Source organism: Lycium barbarum, chromosome 2 (assembly GCF_019175385.1).
Source record: "Lycium barbarum isolate Lr01 chromosome 2, ASM1917538v2, whole genome shotgun sequence".
Taxonomy (NCBI): domain Eukaryota; kingdom Viridiplantae; phylum Streptophyta; class Magnoliopsida; order Solanales; family Solanaceae; genus Lycium; species Lycium barbarum.
The window spans coordinates 124,212,294-124,236,292 of record NC_083338.1 but is presented as its reverse complement, the minus strand read 5'-3'; the positions used below and the strand labels follow the sequence as shown (position 1 = coordinate 124,236,292).

The 23,999-nt window shown below is 35.9% G+C and overlaps 2 protein-coding genes across 4 annotated transcripts; one reads left to right on the top strand and one right to left on the bottom strand.

Moving 5' to 3' along the window:
- Positions 1-650: 650 nt before the first annotated feature.
- Positions 651-13,766, top strand: LOC132627052 (O-fucosyltransferase 10-like). 2 transcript variants are annotated; one of them, XM_060342127.1, is made up of 10 exons: positions 651-1,115; positions 2,961-3,039; positions 3,454-3,521; positions 6,998-7,086; positions 7,622-7,816; positions 8,581-8,785; positions 8,889-9,056; positions 10,225-10,392; positions 10,967-11,157; positions 12,968-13,766. In XM_060342127.1, exons 1-10 carry the CDS (start codon positions 684-686, stop codon positions 13,158-13,160), a joined length of 1,788 nt encoding a protein of 595 aa, XP_060198110.1. In that variant the 5' UTR covers positions 651-683; the 3' UTR covers positions 13,161-13,766. The 2 variants fall into 2 exon arrangements, with proteins under 2 accessions (XP_060198110.1, XP_060198111.1); XM_060342128.1 differs by having other exon boundaries at positions 12,984-13,164.
- Positions 13,767-14,640: 874 nt separating this feature from the next.
- LOC132627050 (prohibitin-3, mitochondrial) lies at positions 14,641-19,865 on the bottom strand. 2 transcript variants are annotated; one of them, XM_060342126.1, is made up of 3 exons: positions 19,310-19,865; positions 17,889-18,272; positions 14,641-14,940 (listed from the first exon to the last, which is right to left on the bottom strand). In XM_060342126.1, the coding sequence occupies exons 1-2, from the start codon at positions 19,754-19,756 to the stop codon at positions 17,889-17,891; spliced, it is 831 nt and encodes a 276-aa protein (XP_060198109.1). In that variant the 5' UTR covers positions 19,757-19,865; the 3' UTR covers positions 14,641-14,940. The 2 variants fall into 2 exon arrangements, with proteins under 2 accessions (XP_060198109.1, XP_060198108.1); XM_060342125.1 differs by having other exon boundaries at positions 17,885-18,272; positions 19,310-19,862.
- Between the last annotated feature and the right edge of the window lie 4,134 nt (positions 19,866-23,999).

Sequence of the window (23,999 nt, the reverse complement as noted above, 5' to 3'; positions counted from 1 at the left end):
CTCACAACCACTCATACAAATATCCCAAGCATACACCTCGACATTGACATTGTATAATTAAGGAGCCACTTTAAATATCCCAAGTTCCCAACTATCAAATTATATGCTTCTAGACGCTAATTGTGAAACACCTTGGCCCACAGCAAGGACGTGTGGTGTTCACTGGAGTGCTGGCTTAATTAGTATAAATAACAATGCTTTTTATATTTTATTTATAACAAAATACTTAAAATTACTTTTCTTAAGATATTTTCTCCTTTCTAATTTATATGACATAGTAGTAAATTCAGGATGAAATTCAAAGAGAAAAAGAAAATAAAAACTTTTGAAACTTAAATATATATATATATATAAGTGTGGCTATAAAACTTTTAGACTTATGGCCTTAAATATACAATAATATTTGTGCGGCGATAAAAACCTTCTCATTAAGAATAAAATGAAAAATATAAAAAATATTTATTTTTAAATATAAAAATATATCTTCTTTTAAGAACCAATAAGTAAATAATCTAGAAAGGGGGAAGTAATTGCATTCTCAATTATTTTTGCAAAAGCAATTTCTTGATTTTTTGAACCAAAGGCAACATAATACAGATATCTTTTCTCTTTTATTTCATTTATAAATATAAATTTAGAAAGTCATTGAGAAGACAAAGTCAAAAAAGGCATTTACTGTCAGCATGTTCAGTCTCCTCCATACTCCACGGCCACTCTACTTATTCCACTACGTCTCTACTCTCTCACAAACTTCAACACAATTCTCAAATCTCTCACTTACATTTTTCTCTTTCTTTCTTCGTACTATCATGTCTTCGAAAATAAGTACAAATGGTTCCACCATTAACAACAACAACAACAACAACATACAAAGCTCCTCCTCGCCGAGAAACCGGCAAAGTTGTCGGAGAAGACTACGTCGGCGAGGAAGCTTTACAATGTTGTACCGGCGGCAGTTACTGTTGCTTGTCCCTCTTCTTTACTTTACTGGACTTATAAGCTTTTATCTACTACAACATTATTCAGGTTTAGCACCTGGTGCTGTTTATCGCAGTCATGAGATTTTTCAGAAGCTTTGGGTTGATATTGAAGCTGATAACTCTTCTACAGTTGAGGTGCTTTTTTGCTCTGGTTTCATTTATTAGCGGATCTAATTAAATTGCCTTTTCCGATGAAGAGTTTTTGTAAACCCTATTCAACTTTACTTTTGGAAAGCAATAAGGAAGAGGGAACAGAGAAGAGATTCTAACCTTTCTACTCCCTAGTTCCTTTTTTACCCGTCCTTTATATTAAAAATTAAATTTCAGTAAATTAAGAGAGATTTTTTTAATTTTATTTTAATGTTACATTATTACTAAGTAACTTACGTAAATAACTATCCGCCCCGTCCAAAATAACTGTTACTTTAGGAAAAATTACGTCCATTGAGAAATTAATAAACATAATTTGGAGTTTATAAAACTAGCCCTATTTCTTAGGAGCCCGTTTGGATTGGCTTATAAGGTGTTTTCAATTTTTTTGAGTGTTTGGCTGGCCAGCTTATAAGCCATTTTGTGCTAAAATAAGCACAAAAAAATAATTTGGCTCGTTTGGCTTAGCTTTATCTAAAGCAGCTGAAAACAACTTATAAGCAAAAAAATAAATAAGTCGGGATACACCAACTTTTTTTTTTTACTTATAAGTTATTTTCAGCTTAGAAGCAGCTTTTTTTAAGCCCATCCAAACATGCTCCAGATGTTTTTTTTAAGAAGTGAGCAATATTAAAAAAAAGGCTACTTATTTAAAAGGGCACAATTAAAAACACTTGCTTTGTGTTGAATTCCTGAAGAATTTGTTCTAAGGTGGCATTTATTTTGAAACGGACTGAGCAGTCAAACTTATTCTCAAAACATAATTATAATTAATAAGGGTAATTTAGTAAAATAAACCAATAATAAATAATTTCTTAATGAGAATGTTTAAGAGAAATTTTTAGTTGAGTGTTATATTGTGATTTTATGAAGAGTTAAAAGATCTATTTATGGTTACTTTCAGCGACGGTCCAAATTGTTGTCCATTTTGGCGCTACTCTGGTGGTCAATTCTCTTAAACTTTAACACGAATTTATTTGACCTTTTTTTTGGATGTTTTGAAAGCAAAAATGTAACTTCTTTCGAAATATTATTGTAGTGACTAATTTGTTCACGTCTGAGGTCACTTTGAGAGGACGAGAGAAAAAAGATGTCGCTATGAGAAGTCTATTTGAATCTTGAAAAGCACAATGAAAAATAATTTGGGACAAGTGGAATATTTAGTACTTCCTCTGTCCCAAAAAAGATTCATACATTTTTATATTTAACTTAAAACTTTCCCTTTTACCCTTAATGAAATAATCTACGACCATACAAATATATATAGCTTATTTTAAACCACAAGTTTCAACAGTCTTCATTTCTTCATTTCTTTCTTAAACTCCGTATCTAGTCAAATTATATCATATAAATTGGGACGGAGGGAGTAGTTTATTTTGTATGACAGAACAGTTCGGTTGAAATGGCTGTGGCTATGCTTTGTTGCTACATAACAATACATACTCCCCCGTCCCATTTTAAATGTCGTTTTAGCTTTTTTCACGCCCATTGAGAAAAAGAACTAGGGTATAGTTGGAACAGTTGTCAACTTTAGTCTTGCATTCCTAAAGTGACAATTATTTTGAGACAATTTGTTTGAGCTAAAGCGATAGTTAAAATGGGACGGAGGGAGTAGTTTTTATAAATGTAATCGGGCCAATTTACATGCACCTTGATGCCTCCATCATTGCATCCCATCCCCTCTTCTCTTGCAGCATTTTACAGAAAAACAAGAAGCATTTTGTTTTAAGTATTGCTGAATTAGTCCAGTTATTGTGTAGAACCTTGTATTTGTTTAGCTTTTGTTATGTTATGATAATTAGCTGACTTGATCCACCAATCTTATTGTAGCTATCTTCTGTCTGGATATACAAAAGGAAGCTAAAAGAGAAAAGACCCTGTTCCATTGGGACTACTGCCTCAAGTAAAGGTATCAAAATAACATGGTCTTGTTGCCTTGTGCTAGATTTTGTTCTTCCTGAGAATTGCTCTCTGCATCTTGACATTTTGTATGCATTTGACTTTCCATAACCAAACAGTAGAACTGAATTTTGGTCAAAATTGCATTTTCACGATAAAGTGACAAAATTATTATAGGTCATACACAGAATAAGCACTATCATTGGAAGGTTCTTCAAACCACCTTATAAATTTTGTACTGAATATTAGCCTGCTGGAATCAAATTTTAGCTTGACCAAGTCCGAATTGATGCATTGAGATAACTTGCGCTGCACATTTACTAGTTTTCATCTAGTCAAATTTGTTAAGTTGGTGGACACTGTAGCCTGTAGGAATGCATATAGTTACATCAAATCAGGAACCTAACAGAATGTATTATTTCAGATTCTCCTGGAGCCAATCTTTACTTAATTGTTGATGCCAATGGTGGCCTCAATCAGCAGCGATCATCGGTATGTAGTTTCATGCTGAGTCAAAATGTCAATGTATTTCCCAAGCAAATTTTAAAATTGCAAATTGGTTATAGTTAATTTGTACTTGAGACCCCCAGGGTTTTGGTCTAAGGGGTCTTTTTTTTTTTTTAGGTAAATAAAGACTTTTATTAACCAAAAAAAAATTGTGAAATGTACAGCTCAGGAAAAAAATGGCTCATGGACAGGGGTCCCAAGAGTCCAGGAACATAGAAACTAAGAGCCTGTTTGGATGGGCTTATGCTTATAAGCTGCAAATAGCTTATAAGCTAAAAAAATAAGTTGGGGTATAACTTTTTTTTTTTTGGCTTATAAGCTGTTTTCAGCTTATAAGCTGCTTTAGATAAGCTAAGTCAAATGGGCCCAATTATTTTTTTAAGCTTATTTTAAGCACAAAATGACTTTAAGCTGGCCAGCCAAACACTCAAAAAAGCTAAAAACAGCTTATAAGCAACTTATAAGCCAATCCCAACGGGCTCTAACAGGCAAACTAAAACCAAGCTACTCGAGGGTAAAAATTAAGCTCTTGATTTCTCCTAGCTAGATTGGGTTTGAGGCTGCCACGCATGATTGCTTCTTGAATGATCGTTCTGAAAATCAACCCTGGCTTCTTTTTGCTACCTTGAAACACTCTTGAGTTCCTCTCTTGCCATAAGAAGTATACACCACCAGCAAATACAATTCTGGACATCTCAGCTACAACACTGTTTCCACCCATATGATCTATCATCCATTGCAATTCTTCATTCCATGACCAAGCAGGACTCTGAAAATTCTCCATGGTAACACGATTGCTAATACCATGCTTTGCTATGTATTAGTTATACATAGGTTGAAGTTATTGTTGTATTTTAAAGATTTTGACACTTGTAAACCAAGTGTCCTATGGTGGCATTTAATGAAATTTGAGAAAATAAGTGTCAATAGCACTTGGCTTGTGCAAAATCAATTCTTAAGCCTATAAATAGGCATTCATCATTCAGCTATATTATTCAAGAAAATCTTTCTTCTTTTCCAAAACAAACAACTGCCCCTGATCTACCCAAAACAAACAACTGCAATCACCGTAACTTCTCTGTTTTCTGTATTGCTTCTCTAATTAGGTAAGCTAAAAACACACACTTGGTGTTTATTTAAAAAGAGAAATCAAGTTGAAATGGAACGCAGCAGATAGAACACTCAAGTACAATTTTTTTTTTTTTTGATACGGAAAAATCCCCTAAGACCAGTGGTAGTGTGCCACATGTTCAAAACTCGGTGGATAATGGGTCTGCCCCTCCACTTTTCTCCCATAAATAGTAGACTTTTGTCTTCCGCTGGGTTCGAACTCGCGACATGAGCTTAACTCACACATCACATGTTGTGCTCTTACTATTAGGGGTAGTTTGGTAGGATATATTAGAGAAAATAATACATGTATTAGCTTTGGTATTACTAATCCCTTGTTTGGTACACTTTTCTATTGTTGTATGTTAAAGATTTTGACTCTTGTAAACCAATTGTCATATGGTGACATTTAATGAAGTTTGAGAAGACAAGTGTCAATGACACTTGGCTTGTGCAGAATCAATTCTTAAGCCTATAAATAGGCATTCATCCTTCAGCAATATTATTTAATGTTGCTGATTCCAGTATCCTCTTATTAAATTTAGAGATGGGCTTGTTTAATCCTTGGAAAACGTTTCACATTGTTGAAATAGTTTCTTAGATTGTCGGGAAATCGAGGTAAAATCACAGTAATAATAAATATTTATTTATTTGTTGTTGTTGGCTAACAATATTATTCGTGAAATTATGAATACTATCGATGTTAGTGTTCTCCTGGCTGGTACTGTTCCCGTCATCTTGCTAGATGTCCATGGTGTTGCAGATGCAGTGATGGACATCCACAGTTTAGCCAAATGATGATGTCAATATACAGATATGTAAATAGACATGGTTACAAGCCCAAAGCTAATAATAAAACCTTATCAAAAAATGCACCTCAGTGCAATACAAGAAATGATAATCCCATTAAGTCAAAAGTAAATTTGTTTGAACCGGATGATATTATTATTGCGGTCGTGTCAGAAATAAAAATTGAGGCCAATGTGATAGACTGGGTGATAGCCTCAGGTGCTACTAGGGCACATTTGTATAAATAAAAATGATTTTGTGTCATACACCAAGTTGAGGAAGGAGAAGAAACTGTTTATCTTGGTGACTCAAGGACAACTCAAGTTCTTGGTAAAGGTAAGATTCTAGCATTGAGTGATGTATTGCATGTTCCTAATATCCGAACCAATTTGATTTCTGTGGGATTATTAGGAGAAGTTGCGGTGAAAGTTTCTTTTGAAGAAAATGAGGTTGTGTTGACCAAAAATAATATGTTGGGGGGCAAAGGATCTTGTAACCATGACCTATTTGTGCTTAATGTTTCTAATGACATTAATGAAATTGCATTTACTTTTGCTATTTCAGCAATGTGAAATGTTTTCCAAGGATTAAACAAGCCCATCTCTAAATGTAATTAGAGGATACTGGAATCAGCAAAATTAAATAATACGAGCAAGGATTAGAAGAGAAAATAAAAGACAACAATTAGGAAAAAAATTAGAGATAGGAAAAAAATTAGGAAAAATTAGGCCAATTAAATAAATTAGGAAAAAAACAATTGAATGAGAGAGAACGTGTGAGAGCTGGGAAGGAAGAAAAGAGATTTTCTTGAATAATATTGTTGAAGGATGAATGCCTATTTGTAGGCTTAAGAATTGATTCTGCACAAGCCAAGTGTCATTGACACTTGTCTTCTCAAACTTCATTAAATGCCACCATATGACACTTGGTTTACAAGTGTCAAAATCTTTAAAATACAATAATAGAAAAAGTGTACCAAACAAGGGATTAGTAATACCAAAGCTAATATATATATATATATATATATATATATATATATATATATATATATATATATATATTATTTTCTCTAATATATCCTACCAAAAGACAATAGTAGGAGCACAACATGTGATGTGTGGGTTAGGCTCATGTCACGAGTTCGAACCCTTCCAAAGACAAAAGTCTAATATTTATGGGAGACAGGTAGAGGGGCAGACCCATTATCCACCGAGTTTCGAACATGTGGCACACTGCCACTGGCCTTGGGGGATTTCTCCGTATCAAAAAAAAATTGTACGTGAGTGTTCTATCTGTTGTGTTTCCATTTCAATTTGATTTGTCTTTTAAATAAACACCAAGTAAGTGTTTTTGGCATACTAATTAGAGAAGCAATATAGAAGACAGAGAAGTTATGGTGATTGCAGTTGTTTGTTTTGGGTAGATCAGGGGCAGTACTGATTTATTAGTTAAGTCACGTAATAGCTGATATAAGTTATGAAGCAGGTGACAAGACATTTTTTTGTTATTATTTAATGTGAAATGATAATGTAGCGTAACCACCCTTATTGCTTTTACTGCAGATATGCAATGCAGTAGTCATTGCTGGGCTATTGAATGCCACATTACTTATTCCTCGTCTGGAATTTCACAATGTCTGGAGGGATTCGAGGCAAGTTTCCAAATTAGTACTTTCTAGTGTGTAAATCCTACCAAGTAATGGTTGAAAATTTACACATTTATCGCATATCCTATCTGATCTCAAGGTTTTAACTCTCTGAAATTACTCATTTTACGAACTGAAGGACGTCCTTTACAAAAGAAAGGATGTGTCAGACGGAAGAGATGCAATGTTGTGTGGGATTAAGAAAGGTTTCCTATATTACTTTCTTATTGAACTGTTCTTTCACATTCTTTGCTTTCTCTGTATTTCTAACCAAGCACACCTAACTGCTACAATGAAATAGGTTTTGGGTAATTGAAGAATATTCCTTCCCATTGACTTCTATTTATCTTGTGAAATATAATTTTTAAGTAAATGCTTCATTTGGCACCAGAATGAATAGTGTAAGTTCGTGTCTAAGTGCTTCATAAGTCTTCTTATGTTAAATCACTATCACTTTTAAATAACACCAATAACTGCATCCAGTTGAACTTATGTATTCACAAAGGTTATGTTTGGTGTTTCCCTTTTTGTCCTGTTGCAGTGAGTTTGGTGATATTTATGACGAGGACCATTTCATATCCACCCTTAAAGATTATATTACAGTGGTCAAAGAACTGCCAGCAGAACTGATGGAGAGATATTCTAATATCAGCAATATTTGGAATTTGCGAGTCCAAGCTTGGGCACCCCCAAGATATTACCTGGAAGAGGTTTATCCCGTCTTGCTTAAGCGGCGGTATGCAGTTTTATGGTTTCTGTTTATCTAATTAATCACTTGTGTCAATAGTGGAAGACATTCCCAAAAACACTTTTTGCCCAATGACCACCAGAAAGCAGCTTGGGTTTCTGCCATCTTCCACTTTCTCATTTGGAAGGAAAAAAGTTAGCTCTAGCTTTTTGAGTCCAGTATACCAGCTTATTACTATCAGTGGGTTTTTACATCACCATTTTGCTGTCATGGCAGCCAGAGTGAAAAGATGCATCATCTTGCGTCTCATTCTCAAATTAGTAAGATTACATATTCTCATTAAGGCTCATTAATATGGGATAAGATTAATGAAATCTAATTAGCTTGTGTAGTCTTAAAGCATGACATGGAATATCATTTGTAAGGCATAGGTCGAATAGAGGTACATAACAATCTATAGCACAACCATGATATTATTGTATTTGAAGTCATTATTGATACAGAGGAAGTCTTTTCGAATGTTTTGAAATTGCACAGGAGGGATGTCTCAAAAACAAAGAGAATTTTTTTTTCTTTGCGGACATGTAACTTTCTTAGAGTTTTGTATCTAAGCATGGATTTCTTTTCAATTTCTAGCGGATAGAACTTTTTGTTTTTTTTAATTTCTAGCAGAGAGCACTTCTTGCCTAGTGCCTACTAGTAAAGCAGATTCATCGACATTGAGAAGAATGTAGTTAGCACCAGAATATCACGTTATTTTATTACTTATGCAGACCTACATATTCGTTTTCACTAGTTACTTTATCATGCAGGGTTGTTCGTATTTCCCCCTTTGCTAATAGATTGTCAATGCATCTTCCATCTCATCTTCAGTTCCTGAGATGTTTGTCCAATTATGAAGCTTTGAGGTTCTCATTGGTCATATCAGCACTTGCAAAGAAGTTGGTCAAGCGCATGATTGACAGGAGCTCTAATTCTGTTGGGAAGTATATTTCTGTCCACCTTCGGTTTGAGGAGGTGCACTCTCTCTTCCTTGTTCTACTTGCATAGGTTTTGCTGGAGGTCCAGTGAACCTGTTGATCTTCAATCTAATGATGACACATCCATCTTACATGTGAAGGACATGGTAGCCTTTTCATGCTGTATTTATGATGGAGGACGGGTTGAAAAGTCAGAAATGGATGTAGTACGTGAGAAGGGATGGGGAAAGAAGTTCAAACAAAAATATCGTGTTGTTGCACCTGGTCTCAACCGTATAAATGGAAAATGTCCTATGACCCCTGTAGAGGTTAGACTCTATTTTACTGTTTTCCTTCAAACAAAATTTGTGTTTTCATCTAGAGAAGAAAATGGATATATCAGTATTATACTACCTAAGTGACATCCTGATCTATTTGCTTTATTTCTCCTCCTGGGAGATCGTTCTATTCGTGCTTGAGAGAGTGACCCCATCGGTCCGCTCCTTTTAATGGACATTCTTAGCCGTCCTCCTTGGTTAACACCCCATAGATCAGATAGTGAACTCTTTCAGACCCTTAGATTCACTTGGTTGGGGCAGAGTTTCAGCCTGCCTTCCGCCGAAGTTAAAAAACCTTAGAGCTGCCTAACCTGCTGACATCCCCGCGAAGAGAGTCAGAAATTCTTACAGGCTGAATGCAGCCCTTATGTTGAAGTGCTAAACGTGAAAATGTTGTACCAATATGCAGTATTTCAGGCTCGAATGCCAGCCAATCTTAATCGAAATTAAATTGTACAATTGAAAGGCTTGCAGAGCAGAACTCGAAGAAATTATTTGTTATGTAATACTCTTTTAACACTTGTACATCAGTGTCCGTGGATGCATGTGAAGAAATATTGTATCACTTTCGTTAAAATTCCAGCAGGCTCTATGAAACTCCTCTTGTAAAAAAGAATGAAATAGAACATTTACCTTGAGCTACCACTCTGAAACTGAACATTTCGTATAAGAATCTTTTATAGTGGATTGGTCATTGTTGTTTTGTCATAGGATGTGGCGTATTGTTTATGCATTACCACCATTTAAATGCAACAACAGAAAAGCGTATCAAAGAGCAAAAAAGAAAAAATGGTTATCTTAATGTGTTATATATTAGGACGTTGCACATTATTGGTTGGTCTTTCTTGTTTGATATTAGGATGTCTTTAACGCTGATAACTACAAATATCAGATAGAAATCTTTGGAATTTGTTAAAAGAGAAGGGATCTTGATGTAGAAAAAGTATATCCAGTAGCCTATTACTTGTAGCAGATAATCGAAGCATTTTAGAGCTAAATTTGTGCCAATTCATTGATTGTTATCTTTTTCCCCTTTTCTCTCTTTTACTTTTTATTATTCGTTAGCCAACTGCAGGTTTACGAGTCAAATCTTACATTCTTGCATTTAGCTTTGTTATTGCTACTCTTTTGTTTCATATATTTTTCTTTGTCAGGATAGGTTGGGATGATGCTCAGGGGTATGGGATTTGCCAAAGATACTCCAATCTATTTGGCTTCTGGGAAGATTTACCAGGCAGATAGATATCTAGCACCTCTGCGGAAGATGTTCCCTCTCCTACAAACCAAGGAGACTTTGGCAACCAAAGATGAGCTTGCTCCATTTGAGGTATAAGTTGATGACAAGCCATTTCTTCAAGAAATTGTGTTAGGACATCAAATGGACTAGATATTGGACCAACTCAGAAATGGATGTGTCCTCTGTCTATTTTTGCTCTAACTGAACCTAAGTTTCTCGGGTAAGTATTTGTTTTGGGGGAGGTACCATGTACATAGTTGCTTACATTCTTTAAAGCTGCCATTTTCCAAATTACTGAGAAAAAGAAATTTTGAGAACTGAATCAAGAGAAATGATCTCTGCTTAGCGAATTCAACTAACACGGATCTGCATTAATGCCAGAAAGCACTTCCAAAACCCAGAAAGCTTGAGTTAGCAGTGATTTGGTTATTTCAAAAAATTTACCCCTTGTTCAGTTTGACATGAAAACGAAAACAGCTAAGAGGATTCTAGTTACAGGAACATTCATCATGAATCATGTCATATTCGTGATGTGTCCATTGGAGTGTTGATTGGAATTCTATGTTACTAATTTACTATTTTGTGGAAGCAATTATCTTATTCTTTGGGAAACCGTATAAACAAGTTAACTTCATTTCCTTCTATTTATTTTTTTGTTTTACAGGGTTATTCATCAAGACTAGCTGCTGTGGACTACCTAGTATGCTTGTTTAGTGAGGTATTTGTAACCACTCAAGGGGGAAACTTCCCTCATTTTTTGATTGGTCATAGAAGGTACCTTTTCAATGGACATGCCAAGTCTATCAAACCTGATAAAATCAAGCTTGTAAATTTATTGCAGAACACAAGTATAAGGTAAGATCCTTTTCCTATAGCTCTCTTTTATTTTCTTCTCTTTCTGCTTCTCATATAACTGCAAGTAAATTCCAGCTTTCCTTGCCTGTAAGCATTGTACTCCAATAGGTAGAATTTCATGAAGGAAAATGAGTTTGGTTGAGAAAATTTGTCCCGAAATTGTCAAGAATCACTGTTCATTCCTTTTATACCCTTTGACTCTTTAACTCTTTCTTACTACTTTTACTCGCTTTAAGTCATATCACCTGAAAAGGTAAAAAGTGTCATTACAGAGGCTACAAAAAAGTTTGAGCCCCACATTTCCCATCACTCTCTCCCACACCCAATACATTTTTGCAGCCATGAAACAAATCCATAAATGATCCATCAATAAGTATATTTATAACAAAAAGAAGTCTTGGTGATGGATCAACAAAGCAAATAAAGAACAAACAACATAAATATATTTAAAGAAAAACTATAAATAAATTATATGATTATATGAACATAAATTAACTAATTTAGATCAATATATGATAACACTAAGGAATTGATTAACTATGTAATAATACAAGACATTAATATATAATTTATTAACTATAATCAAATTTTAGTTTAACTATTATCATACTATTTAAACAAAACTATTATCCTTAATAGTTATGCTTATAGAGTTGATAATAGTTAAACTATAATACATTTAGGGGTTGTTGGTTCATGGGATAACCAAATTATAAATTTAACCCCAAACTTAATCTTGGGATATCCCATCAAACTTGGTGTTATTTCATCCCACTTGGAAAGTGGAATAAATTAATCCAAGGATTATAATCCCGGAATAACTTAGTCCACGAACCAACCGACCGATTCAGCCTTTGTTGATCCATCACCAAGACTTCTTTTTGTTATAAGAACATACTTGTCTATGGATTTGTTTAATGGTTGAAGAAATGTATAGGGTGAAAAAGAGAGAGTGATGGGAAGGTGGAGCGCAACTACTTTTTTTTTGTAGCCTTTATAATGATACATTTAATTAACTACACTTTTTACTGATTAATAGTCTTAAGAAAGAATGAAAGATATAAAAGTAATGAATAGTAATTCTTGACAATTTCAGGACAAATTTTCTTGACAAATAAACGCACCCTTTCATGAAAGTATGAGTTGCTGACACTTCTTGATCCCAATTCCCAAAGTTAGAACTATATGCATTTGAGTTAACTTATTTTTCATAAATGATGATATTATCTAGTGGCAAAAAATCTAACCAGCCAGCATGCTAAAAGATATATTAAAAGAAAATATTAAGTTCCTAAGTTAACAAATCTGCTAATTCTGTTGCCTCGAGGAATTAGAGTAGACGTGATCATTTACCTGAATCAGGAAGGATCTTATACCGCTATCCTTTGGAATTGTAAAAGTCAAACCTTGTTCTACTTGAACTAAAATAGTTGAAATGCAAATGAATGATGAGTTCAAATGTGCATAATAACAAAGTAAAGGGCATGAAATGGAATGAGCCTGCCCCTAAAATTGATCATTTCAGAATGTTTCCGAGGCTGAATATACCTAGATTTTGTAACACGAGGAAGAAGTTTGTGTATGAGCCGATTCTAATGCATTCGAGGTTGACTCTCGCCAATCTAGTATCATCTCTGTGTTCGTTTCATCTTTAGATGTTCTCTTAAAGTGCCAGGCAACTTCTGTTACCTTCTCAAAAAAATATAAAGTGCCAAGCAACTTTATCTTAATCATCAAGACCACAACATCAATGTTTCTGTTTTTCTTTTTTCTTAATTGTTCTTTTGTTTTCCTTAAAACTGCGTAACAGCTGGATTGATTTCAAGGATCAAATGGGCTCAATGCTGGCCGAAAGTGATAGGAAGGGCATAATGGTACCTAGAGTTAAAAAGTCCACCAGAAAAGGTTCTATCTATTCGAATCCTTTGCCTGAATGCAGGTGCCTTTGGGAGTCAAAAAGAACTACCAACCGTAGCAATTCGTACCTCATGGTAGATCGCTGAGATTGGTCCATAGTTCTAAGTTTCCTGTGATTTGAGCAGTCTAAATTGGGATCCTTTTGCAAGCACCAGTTACTCTTCTGGTTTGCTTGTTACCTCTGTTACCGGTAACAAAGTCTCCACATGCTACCATGCTATTTCCAAGGATACAAGTATGCTTCCAGCTTATCATTATGGGGTCTGTCACTTTATGTGCCTAAGGAAAGTGGTAGAATAGAGCGAAAGAGCAAGTCCAGCGTTGATTACAGGAATCAAAGATTGTTGAAGCATCTCAGTCGAGATCATAAGAATTGGCCTCCAGTTTTGCCTTAGCCAGCGAGGCAGGCAGGACATTTGATCTATCTGGAGTTGATATATCAGTTCTCAGATCCTAAAGGTTTCAGCTATAATTTCTCTAGTCTAGATTTTTGGTTCGTTCTTCTTCTTAGGTTTTGTTACTGCCTTCACATTGCTTTTGAAATTTTGTGCTCGTAATCTACTAGTTGTAATGCTACAAGTTTTCTAATGATTAAATTTCAAGATTTATCTCCAGCGTTTCTACCTTAGCAAGTGTCAAGGATTTTTGTAGTACTTTTATATAGTATTGGACTGAGATGAGATTAAATGGAGCGACATGAGAATGATTATATGTTAATTCTAACGTTGAAGAAATATGCATATTTAGTGGCATAATGTAAAACATACAGTTTATGACGCGTATATACAAAACACAGGCTCTTTGTTTATATTGTCCACTTTAATTTATGTTGATTAGAGTTAGATGTCAAGTTGTGAACACATTGCGGTGGTGGCATTACATTTGTATGTTGAATTGCTAAATATGTTGCGTGAGAGGATGGGAACTACAAGTGCTAAAGTGAACGTTACTATGTTGAGTAGATATCAGTATTTATTCCAAGTAAACTGTACAAAGTATATAGAGGTTAAAATGAGAATGACCAGACATTCACGAAAGTTTTACTATGCCTTGAGTCTTTGCATATGCGTCTTTTGGAGACTGATAAGGTCGACATCAAATGAAACAATCTTGACTGGGATCCCATACGCTTTATTTTAAAATGTTAAATATAAAACTGACTGCAGGTTCTTTATGGTTTCTACATTTTCAATATTTAAATAAGATGATGAATCAAGATCATACTAAAATCTTATATTTATGACTTACCATCAACTTGTAGAAAACGTCGATCTATCTTAGGACGAAAAGCATATCCTGCTAAAATCTTATATTTGCTATCTCTTATTTGTTCGAACCATTTTTGTGAAAAAGTCAACCTATTATGTTACCTAAAATAGCTCAAACAAATTACTTTTTTGGAAAAACTCAAGATTTTTCCTCCAACATAAACCATGCAGATACCAAAGAATTAATTCAGACCCGGCTAGGCAGGATGATCTCATGTTAGATGATCAGATGTTTACCTAGTTTGCTTTCTTTAGCTGTGGGCATACACATAAACAGCATAAAAACACTAATTGGAGATTCACGTGCAAGAGTTTGCATCAGGCTCTTCAAAATGTTGCGTGATACAATTATTTAGACTAGGTTAGTAATAGGGTAAGCTGAGGAAAACAGCAGTGGATTGTCTAAATAAACAAAATATGACATGCATCATAAAGGGAACCAAAACAAAAACATCCTCAATGTTTTCTTTATACGAAGCTAACATGCATTTGTCCAGGATGAATCAAAGTGTTCTTTGAACCAAAAAACAGACTGGTAAGGAGAGGCCACCGAAGCTACCAACAATAGCATTACATACACCATCATTAAAGAAACCACCTGAAAAGGAACAAAAGAGCCACAATGAACATTGAACAAAGAAATAAGCAAAAGATAAAATATTTCACCAGATAAAGCACACAATTTCAGGTAAGATAGAAATAAAACAGTGTTCATTTGAGGAAGCCACAAAAGCATCAGTCTTAAACCCAGTGATAAAACACCACCATCCAATACAGGTTTATACAATAGCCCCAGATTGCTAATAGTTCAAACAAATAATACCCCTCCATTCAGTAAAAAGAGAATCACACAACAAGAGCAAAAGAATGGGTTGCATTTCAGCAATCTATGCAAGCGGTCATGAAAAAGTTCCGGTTTTAAAAAGTTGGCCACACTCTTATACGACCAAAACCTCACTACCCCAACCATTAGGATCTAGCCAATAACTAATAATGATAACTTCTCTTAGTAACGTGTAACAAAAAGATCACTGAGCAAGTAAAGAAATTTTGATCACCGCCAGAACCAAGAACAAAAACAGAGAAGCGCAACCGAATACCTCCCTCCATAGGAGAATTTTAAGGTTGCATAGAAGCAGCAAGTTGGCTGAAAATAAAATAATTAAGTATAAAACAAACTCGGCCTGTTGAATGAAAGTATCTCTTCTCTCTCTCTCTCTCTCTCTCTCTCTCTCTCTGAGGAACTCACTAGTCTAATAAAGGTTTAAAGATACAATGGAGCTTCACAAAATGTGACAAATCAGATGCAAATCTAGTTTAACACACACAACCAAGAAAGATTCTGGAAAGTAGAACCTGACTCATAGAAGAACACCTTGAGAGACCCGTGCAATAACCATTCAACATATTATACAAGGTTGCGCATCTAATGCTTCATCATTTCAATAACTTTAAATAATGGCTTAATTTTTTTTTGATTAAGCACCGGGTGTCCGGGTCTCTTTGAGCCCCGACTAATCCCGGGGGTGCACAGGCCCTCGGCAAGGAGTTTCCCGCAAGTGCACCACGGGTAATTCAGGGTTTTACCCCAGTCCGATGGCCCTCAGAAATTTTTTGCACCCAATGGGTTTCGAACTTGAGACCTTGAAAGGGAGCACCCCAAGGCTCAAGTCAATTACCACCAGGCCAACCCCTGAGGGTTATAACTTTAAAAAATGGCTTAATGCTTATGCGGTCCCCTAAACTTGTCCCCTTTTTTTCATTTTGACACCTCAACTAAGTGTTGTTCCTATCTCCTGAACTCGTCCTCAAGTGTGTCTATCAAACACAATCCGACTCACATAGTATTCCATCTTCAATGTAAGAACATGCTAATATATATTCTAATTTAATTATGCCATCTTTTAGCTAAGATTAGCAGCAATTGAGAGGGGAAAAAATGAGTAGCTCTTAATTAAGCTCGCAGTGAAAGAGCAAAAACCGACACATCCATAACCTAAAGAATAGCTTACCACGTGTCTAAAATATTACTCCACCTTCATTTCCCTAATTTAATTTTTGCTTATAATAAAAATCAGATTTAGGAGGTTTGATAGACATACTTGGGACAAGTTTGGGGGTTCAATAGGAACAATACTTAGTTGAGGTGCCAAAATGAAAAAAAGGGGCAAATTCAGGGGGGCGCGTATGCATTAAGCCTTAAATAATAAATCATCACGGACATTTTTCCAACTCTTTCTTTATGGAACGAATCATAGTGTAAGGAGCATGATCAACAATAACCACCCAACTTTCTCAATAATCACCACATACCAAAAATGGCACATTCACAACAATCGTCACTCAACCCCTAATGCCCTTCATTATTTTCCCTAATTTTAGACTTATCTGTTAAAAATAGACGTCTTCAACCTGATCTTATTTGGTGTTAGTATCGCTGGATTGTTAATTCTGGTATTGCAGGATGGCAAAGAAAAGGCCAGTAAGTATTCCATAAGCCTGGTTGCACCAGAAACATTCTCGTCCTCAATTAATGCAGTTCTACAATTGCTATGTATTAGCCATTAACCGGACTGTTACTCTTCCAAGCTTTGGTACTCCACATGAATCTTCAACATATGCCAAAAGTTAGCGAAAAGGTCTATTTTCCTATTCAGTATGCTCACATACACTGGCACTGGTTACTTATCCGTAGCCAATGTCCATGTAACATATTGGACTATGAGAAGATCCTACACAAAGTCAAACTATTATGCCAACCCAGCCCCAAGAATCACTCAAGATTTCATAACATGCAATGCTGCCTCACTATCTATCTAGATATATTGTCTTAAAAAACATAAGTCTTTGAAACATGATCAGTCTCCTTATTTTACTCCCCATGCCCATCTCCCATCTCTGTTCACCACTACTTTGAACTAAAGCGTCCTGAATTTCCAATTCATTAGTCCTTATGTCCCATAATATCTAACTGTTTCTGCTTCCCACGAACTAAAGAAAGTGATCTTTGAAAAGTATTTATGCATTACCAAAGCACTTTGGTTGGACTAACACTATATTCTTTCACATATATTATCAAAAAGAGTGTTGAATGGATACTTTTAAGTATTACTTACATTGTTTCCTTTCCATGTCTGGTAAATAGACCCATTCATGGATCCAGATAATGGATTGGGTCGTTTCGGTATATGGCAAAATTTGTACCAACCAATTTTCCTAAAATTTTCAAATATAAAATTCTATTTTAGCTAGGTGCAAATTACTTTATGTGCGGATTAGATATTCAAAAAAGGGAAAACTAATCTTTGAAACTTATAAACTTCACAAAAATGATGGGTCAAGCGGATCACATCTTTATCCTAAGTGATCAAAATTGATTTTCTTCTACGGGTATGTGTCACTCTGCAGTCATAGAGAGGACAGTGATATTGTAATTTTTTAGATAAGTTAATATCCCATAACAAATTCAATGAAACAAAAAAATAACAAATATAAGATTTTCCCCAAAAGATAAATGCATAAATAAGCTAGCAATTGATTACCTACTCAACGATTGAGTCCGAGAAGCATATTCCCTTGCTTAGGCAAGTAAGCAACATTAGGAGTCTTAGCCAAAGTCCCAGCAATTTCTCTAGAAGCTTCAATCCTTCTAAGCTCAATCAAACCCATTCCAGCAGCTGCAGTAGCATCAGAAATCAGCTTAGCAGATTCGCTCTCTCCTTCAGCCCGAATAATTGCCGCCCTCCTCTCTTGGTCAGCTTTCATCACCACAAATTTCGACCTCTCAGCCTCCTGCTGAGCTACCTGCTTCTGCTCCACAGCTCTCGAAAACTCAGTTCCATAAGACAAGTGTGTGATCGCCACGTCATCAAGCACAATGTTGAAATCCTTGGCACGTCGAATCAAGCTCTCGCGTACAAGTGCAGATACCTGTGGATAGGGGTGGCAAAATCAGCCCATAAAATCATGACCCACCCAACTCGTTTAGGTTTAGGCAGGGTTAATGACCTGCTTATCTTATTAACTCAGCCCATTTGACCTGCTTAATGCAGCCCGTTTAAAAACTAGGCTGATACGCAGCCCATTTAAAAACTAGGAATAATCTCAGCATAACAAATCCTAGCATTACTAATACTCCTTATTCATTATTATTGTTATACACTCTACCAAACGACCCGTAAGAATTTGGTTGATTGGGTTATGACCCGGTTTTTAGCACATTTCAACCCAACCCATTTAGCTCAAGCATTAACTCAGCCCAATTTCAGCCCAACCCAACCCAACCCGCCATTTAAATTACATTCACTAGCCAAATATACAAAAGTAATTACATTATCATGTATTATTTCCTGTGCTTTGATTATCCTATGTTATCTGTGTCGCTTGCGTTATTTCATTTCCATATCGCTTTGAATCTCTTAGCCTTATCTGACCTCTTTTTATGCTTTTTATTGAGCCGAGGGTCTTTCGGAAACAGCCGTCCTACCTTGGTAGGAGTAAGGTCTGCATACGCTCTACCCTTCCCAGACCCCACGTTGTGGGATTTCACTGGGTTGTTGTTGAAATTACATTATCATGTATAAAATATGTATATTTTATGTATTATACACATTATATACAAAAGATATACATTTGCGGACTATTGTTTTGGCGGATAGCTGTTTATGTCAATTTCTCTGTTTATCACCCTATCCAATTCCAGCACGACCCGCCCATTTGTACTGTTACTTTATATTTGATGGTAATATAGTTCTATAAACAGTCAAAGAGATTAATTGTAGGTTAAATATGTTAGAGTAGTATATCACAAGGACCAAAAGCAGAATATACTAATAACTCAGGGACCAAAAGTAAAATTTAATAAGAATTGAACGGGTTGGGTAATGACCCGATTTTTAGCCCATTTCAACACAACCCGTTTCAGCTTCAGCCCGACCCGCCCATTTAACGTTCCTTAATTAGCATACCTGCGGCCTCTCAGTAAGTAACTGATCAGCATTGAATTGAGCAACAACAGCTTTAAGAACTTCATTACCAATAGAAGGAAGCACTTTCTCATCATATTCAGTACCAAGCGTCTTAAATATCTCTGGCAATCTCGGCACTTCAGGTCTAGACAATATCCTCAGTGTCAAATTAACCATCTGTAAATCCTTAGTCCCCGATATCGAAGAAAACGTATGCGGCTTCGTACGAATATCGAATATGTACGGTTTTTGTAGCCATGGGATTAGAAAATGAGTTCCTTCACCAACGGTATCGTCGATAACTCCACGGAAACGGTCGAACAGAACGGCACGTTGACCGCCGTCAACTGTGTAAAGGGATGAGCTGAGAAGGGTACCGCCCAGACCCAGAGTGAAAGCGGCTCGGGCTATGTTGGTTAGGAATGAAACTGCAGCTTGGCTACCCATTGTAATTTTCAGAGATTAGGGTTTAAGTGATTGAGATGGGGGAGAGTGAAGGGTTTTAGAGGAGAACGTGGATTGTCTTGCAAGTAAAAAAAACCTAAGCACCAAATTGAGGAGTCGGGTTTGGGTTTGCACCGACATATTAAAGCCCATTACAATTTATTTTTTTTTGAATTATATGGTTGGGTTTGATCGTATTTGACGTTTTAAATAAAAAAGAAAACAAATAAATATTAGAAATTAAAAAAAAAAAAAAAGAGTACACATTGCAAATAATATTGTAAATGACTATGTGGCATTCGTAATTAGTAAATAAAGAATCATTTGACCTCATGAAATAATGGAAAGTTTTTTGGTACTGAAAATATTACATATCTAAGGTATATTGGCAATTCTGATCAGATGTAGCTTTCTATGTAAGTATAGTAGCAAAATTTAGTTCTCCCAATACGAAAACACGGGAATCGTAATGAATGTATATTCATATACTTCCGAGCAGCACCTATATGAATTTGTTTATCCAAATGAATCCAATTAACCCTAATTCATCAAGATATATGGATTATTTGCCTTGATTCACAAAGCTCGATCTCGATCTCCATCATGCAGGCCATTTACATATGGAGTTTGGGAGGTACAACGATTTCATGTTGTTCAACCGAACAAATTGTTGATATTTCTTCAGAGCATGCAAAGATAATAGTTATTCATAAAACAAGTAGAAAATATGTTTAAATGAGATAAATGACTCAACTCATTCGAGAAATGTGCGGTCGTCCTTTGGAAAAGAAGATTCCAAAGATAATAATGAGTTATGACATTTCATAGTTTTGATGATTTGACAAACATGCCAAGGACCAAGTCTTTGATCAGGTCCCTTGGGCACTGTACGTTACATGACAGCTGTAAAGTTGTGACACTGTTCCGACAGACAGTACCAGAGCAGCACAGCTGCATGCATGCTAAAAGCAAAAGACTAGTGTAACGTCTCTATCCTGGTCACATGATCCTCACATGCTCTTATGTGAGTTCCTATTTAAACAACATGTTAGCATTATTTAACCCATGACTTGAAAACCTAGAAATCCTGATTTACACAAGTGCAGCCGCCACAGTTCTCTTAGTGCTTTCAAGAACTAAGTTAAGACAAGTTCAAGGACCAGATCCCAACAACTGAAGATGTTTTGAGTCCTAGGGTTGTCTAGTCTTTGTCTTTGTGATCTCTACATTATAAACCTACACTTCTTCAAGAAAGGTTTTGTAGGTGTTTTGTTTTTATCAAACTATTGTTGTAAACACCTGGCCATAGTTAGTCATAGTGGTGTTAAGGTTCAGCTAGAATTAATTGAATCAGTTTGGTGCTTTATTAGAGTTAGTCAAGAGCGTGCTTACAATAGAGTTATTGTAAGGGGAGGGATAGTGGTCTAATTCCTAGGTTGCAAAAGCTTGTAATCTGAAACATTGCTCAATTTAGTGAAGTTGGAAATCCTAGGGTAGGTCGTGGTTTTTAATCCCTTGATCAAGGAGTTTTCCATGTAAATATCTTGTCTTATTTACTTTATGTCTTTATCTGTGAAAACAGTTCAGGGACCAGGTCTCTTAGACTGTTTTGGTGGACTCATAGATTCTATCAATTGGTATCAAAGCGGGTGCTTTCTAAAAGGGTAATACCTAGAAAGGATCTCTCATGGCTACTTAACCAAATGAATAAGAAGGTAAAGTCAAGTTAAGACAACAGAGCCTCTATACTAAAAATGACTTTGAAGACTACAACCTCAACTGTCTCTACAAGTCACCAAGAGAGATTTGGGATGCTCGACAAATGCTTACTACAAAGTATGAGCTCTTCAAGATGAAGGATGGTGAGTCTATTCATGATATGTATACTAGATTCACCTCCATCATTGATGAGCTTCGTTCTCTTGGTGAAGACTTCGGGGAAAAGTTCCTAATCCATAAACTGTTGTGGGCACTGCCAATATCTTGGAAAAAGAAAGTATTCACCATCTCTAAATCTAACGATTTGGAAGACCTGACCCTTGATGAGCTAGTCAATGACCTCAAGATCTACGAGCTCAAAGTAAAAGATGTGGAAAAGAAAAGGCAAGGAAAAGAGAAGAAGAAAAAGAAAGTTGAAAAAGAAAGTACTCAAGAAAGATAATACAAGTGACTCAGATGGTTATGAGTCTGTAATAACTACCATCATTAAAAGGTTGTCAAAGATAAGGAGCAGTAGCAGAAGTGTCAAAGAAAATATTTGCTGTCACGATTTTGGGAAACCTGGATGAGTCGTGGAAACACATTCCTTTCACTACCAGGAATATCACGAGGATGCTGAAGAGGTAGAAGAGCAGAACTAGGTCCCTGATGACAAGCTCAACTCAAAAACTGTTGCTGACACCTTGGTAGAGAAGGCTTTGGCTGTTTGGGAAGACTTCTCAGATGAATTTGATAATGGTGAGGATACAGGGGAGATATCCATGATGGATACTGATAATGAAGCTTCAGGATTTGACTTCATCCTTGTACTTATGGCAAAATCTGAAGATGAGGATGAAAAGAGGTAAATGTTCTTGATGTCCAAATAAATCTGAAAAACTACTCTCAAAAGAAGTTAATATCTCTTGCAAATGTGCTGATTGATGCCTATCATAGCTTTGTAAATGAGAAAAACACTCTAAATGAGGAAGTTGATGTTTTAGAACAAGCTACAGATGATATGACAGTCACTATAGTGGATCTAAGGGAACAAGTTGAGGAAATATCTAGAGATAATGCTCTGTTAAATAGCCAAATGAACAAATGGATGAGCGCTCCTTCTAGGAGAAAACAAAAAGGTAGTAAGATTCATCTTGAGATTGAAGGCGAACTTGAAAAGGCCAAAATTAATCTCACTGCTGAAGTAGAAAAAAATAGACTACTTCAAGAAAAGTTGAAACAAATCAGAACTGAACTTAAGAAGTCACTTTATTGGACTTTGACCTATGATAAAACTATTACTATGTGTACTGGTGATGATAAAGAATAGATTATTGCTGCTAAAAGGGTAAAAAAAAAACCCCTACAATATGTAGGGCAAATGTGTCTATGTGACTGAAAAGTGGCATTGCACTCATTATGATCGTGCTGGTCATTATGAGGACTTGAGTAAAATAAAAGCTCAGTCTGTACAGAGAAACAATAAGGATGTTGAAAACAAACCAAGAAAACAGAGACCTGGTCCCCAGAAGAAAAAGAGTGTGTTACCTACATGGGCGAACAAATATCTAGTTCACCCATTCTATCATTAATTGGGACCCAAGCTGGTTTGGGTTCCTATGTCCAACAAGTGATCATGTGTAAAGGCTGGAGTGAGAGAGGGACAGTCAATAGTGGTTGGTAGATGGTGACTGCTCTGAGCGTATGGTTGAAGAAATGGACAATTTTCTCTCACTCAAAGCCTTAAAAGGTGGGAGTATGTCTAGTGGTAACATGAAGAGATGATATACTCTTTGCGTGAGCAAAATTGGCAAGACACCCTCCCATGAATTTGAATGTGTGTACAAAGTTGAACGTTTGAACTACAAGTGTGCTAAGTGGTGTCAACTGTGGGGAGTTCAATGTGACAAACCTTATCTTATCGACAGACGGATACTTGACCTCTCTCAGTGATGTGAATGAGAATGTTACTAGTGCTGGAAACAATGTCACTAGAACTGATATATGCAAGTCTTCCTCTGATGAATCAACTTATGATGAAGGACCTGGTCTATATGAAACTAATAGCAAATGACAACAAATTGTGCGCTGAAGATGAGATGAGTCTAACATGTTCTTCTGCTCCTAAAACACCTCATATTGTGTTTGGGAAAAGAAAGAAAAGACTCCTAAAGATATGGTCAAGTTAATGCTGATGAAAGGTGGTATTTCCATTATGCTATGTGTTAAATGGGTGCTTGATCTGGCTCCTGCTTTAAAAGACTCTCTGTGAGCTGCTTAATGGAAAAAAAGCCTAAGCTGGTTTGACTAAAGAGATTTGGGTGCGAATGCTTCAGTCTCAATTAATGTGAGAAGGACCTGAAAAGGGCTCGACACTAAGAGTATGAAGAATTCCTCGTTGTATTTTCTTCTCATAACAAGGTCTTCTGCAAAGGAAATCAGATCACAAAAGCAGAGGGGCATAAAGTGTAAAGCTGAAATGATAAGTTGAGGCTATCAAATGAAGAAGGTCCAGCAAATTGTCCAGAGGATGTAGAAGAACCTGGTC

Excerpts from the sequence above, each read along its gene's own strand:
- LOC132627050 (XM_060342126.1), bottom strand. The coding sequence starts at position 19,756 with ATGGGTAGCCAAGCTGCAGTTTCATTCCTAACCAACATAGCCCGAGCC. Across the intron at positions 18,273-19,309 it reads TACTTACTGAGAGGCCGCAG|GTATCTGCACTTGTACGCGA; the intron begins GTATGCTAATTA and ends CCCTATCCACAG.
- LOC132627052 (XM_060342127.1), top strand. The coding sequence starts at position 684 with ATGTTCAGTCTCCTCCATACTCCACGGCCACTCTACTTATTCCACTAC. Across the intron at positions 3,040-3,453 it reads GACTACTGCCTCAAGTAAAG|ATTCTCCTGGAGCCAATCTT; the intron begins GTATCAAAATAA and ends GTATTATTTCAG. Across the intron at positions 8,786-8,888 it reads TCCACCTTCGGTTTGAGGAG|GACATGGTAGCCTTTTCATG; the intron begins GTGCACTCTCTC and ends TTACATGTGAAG.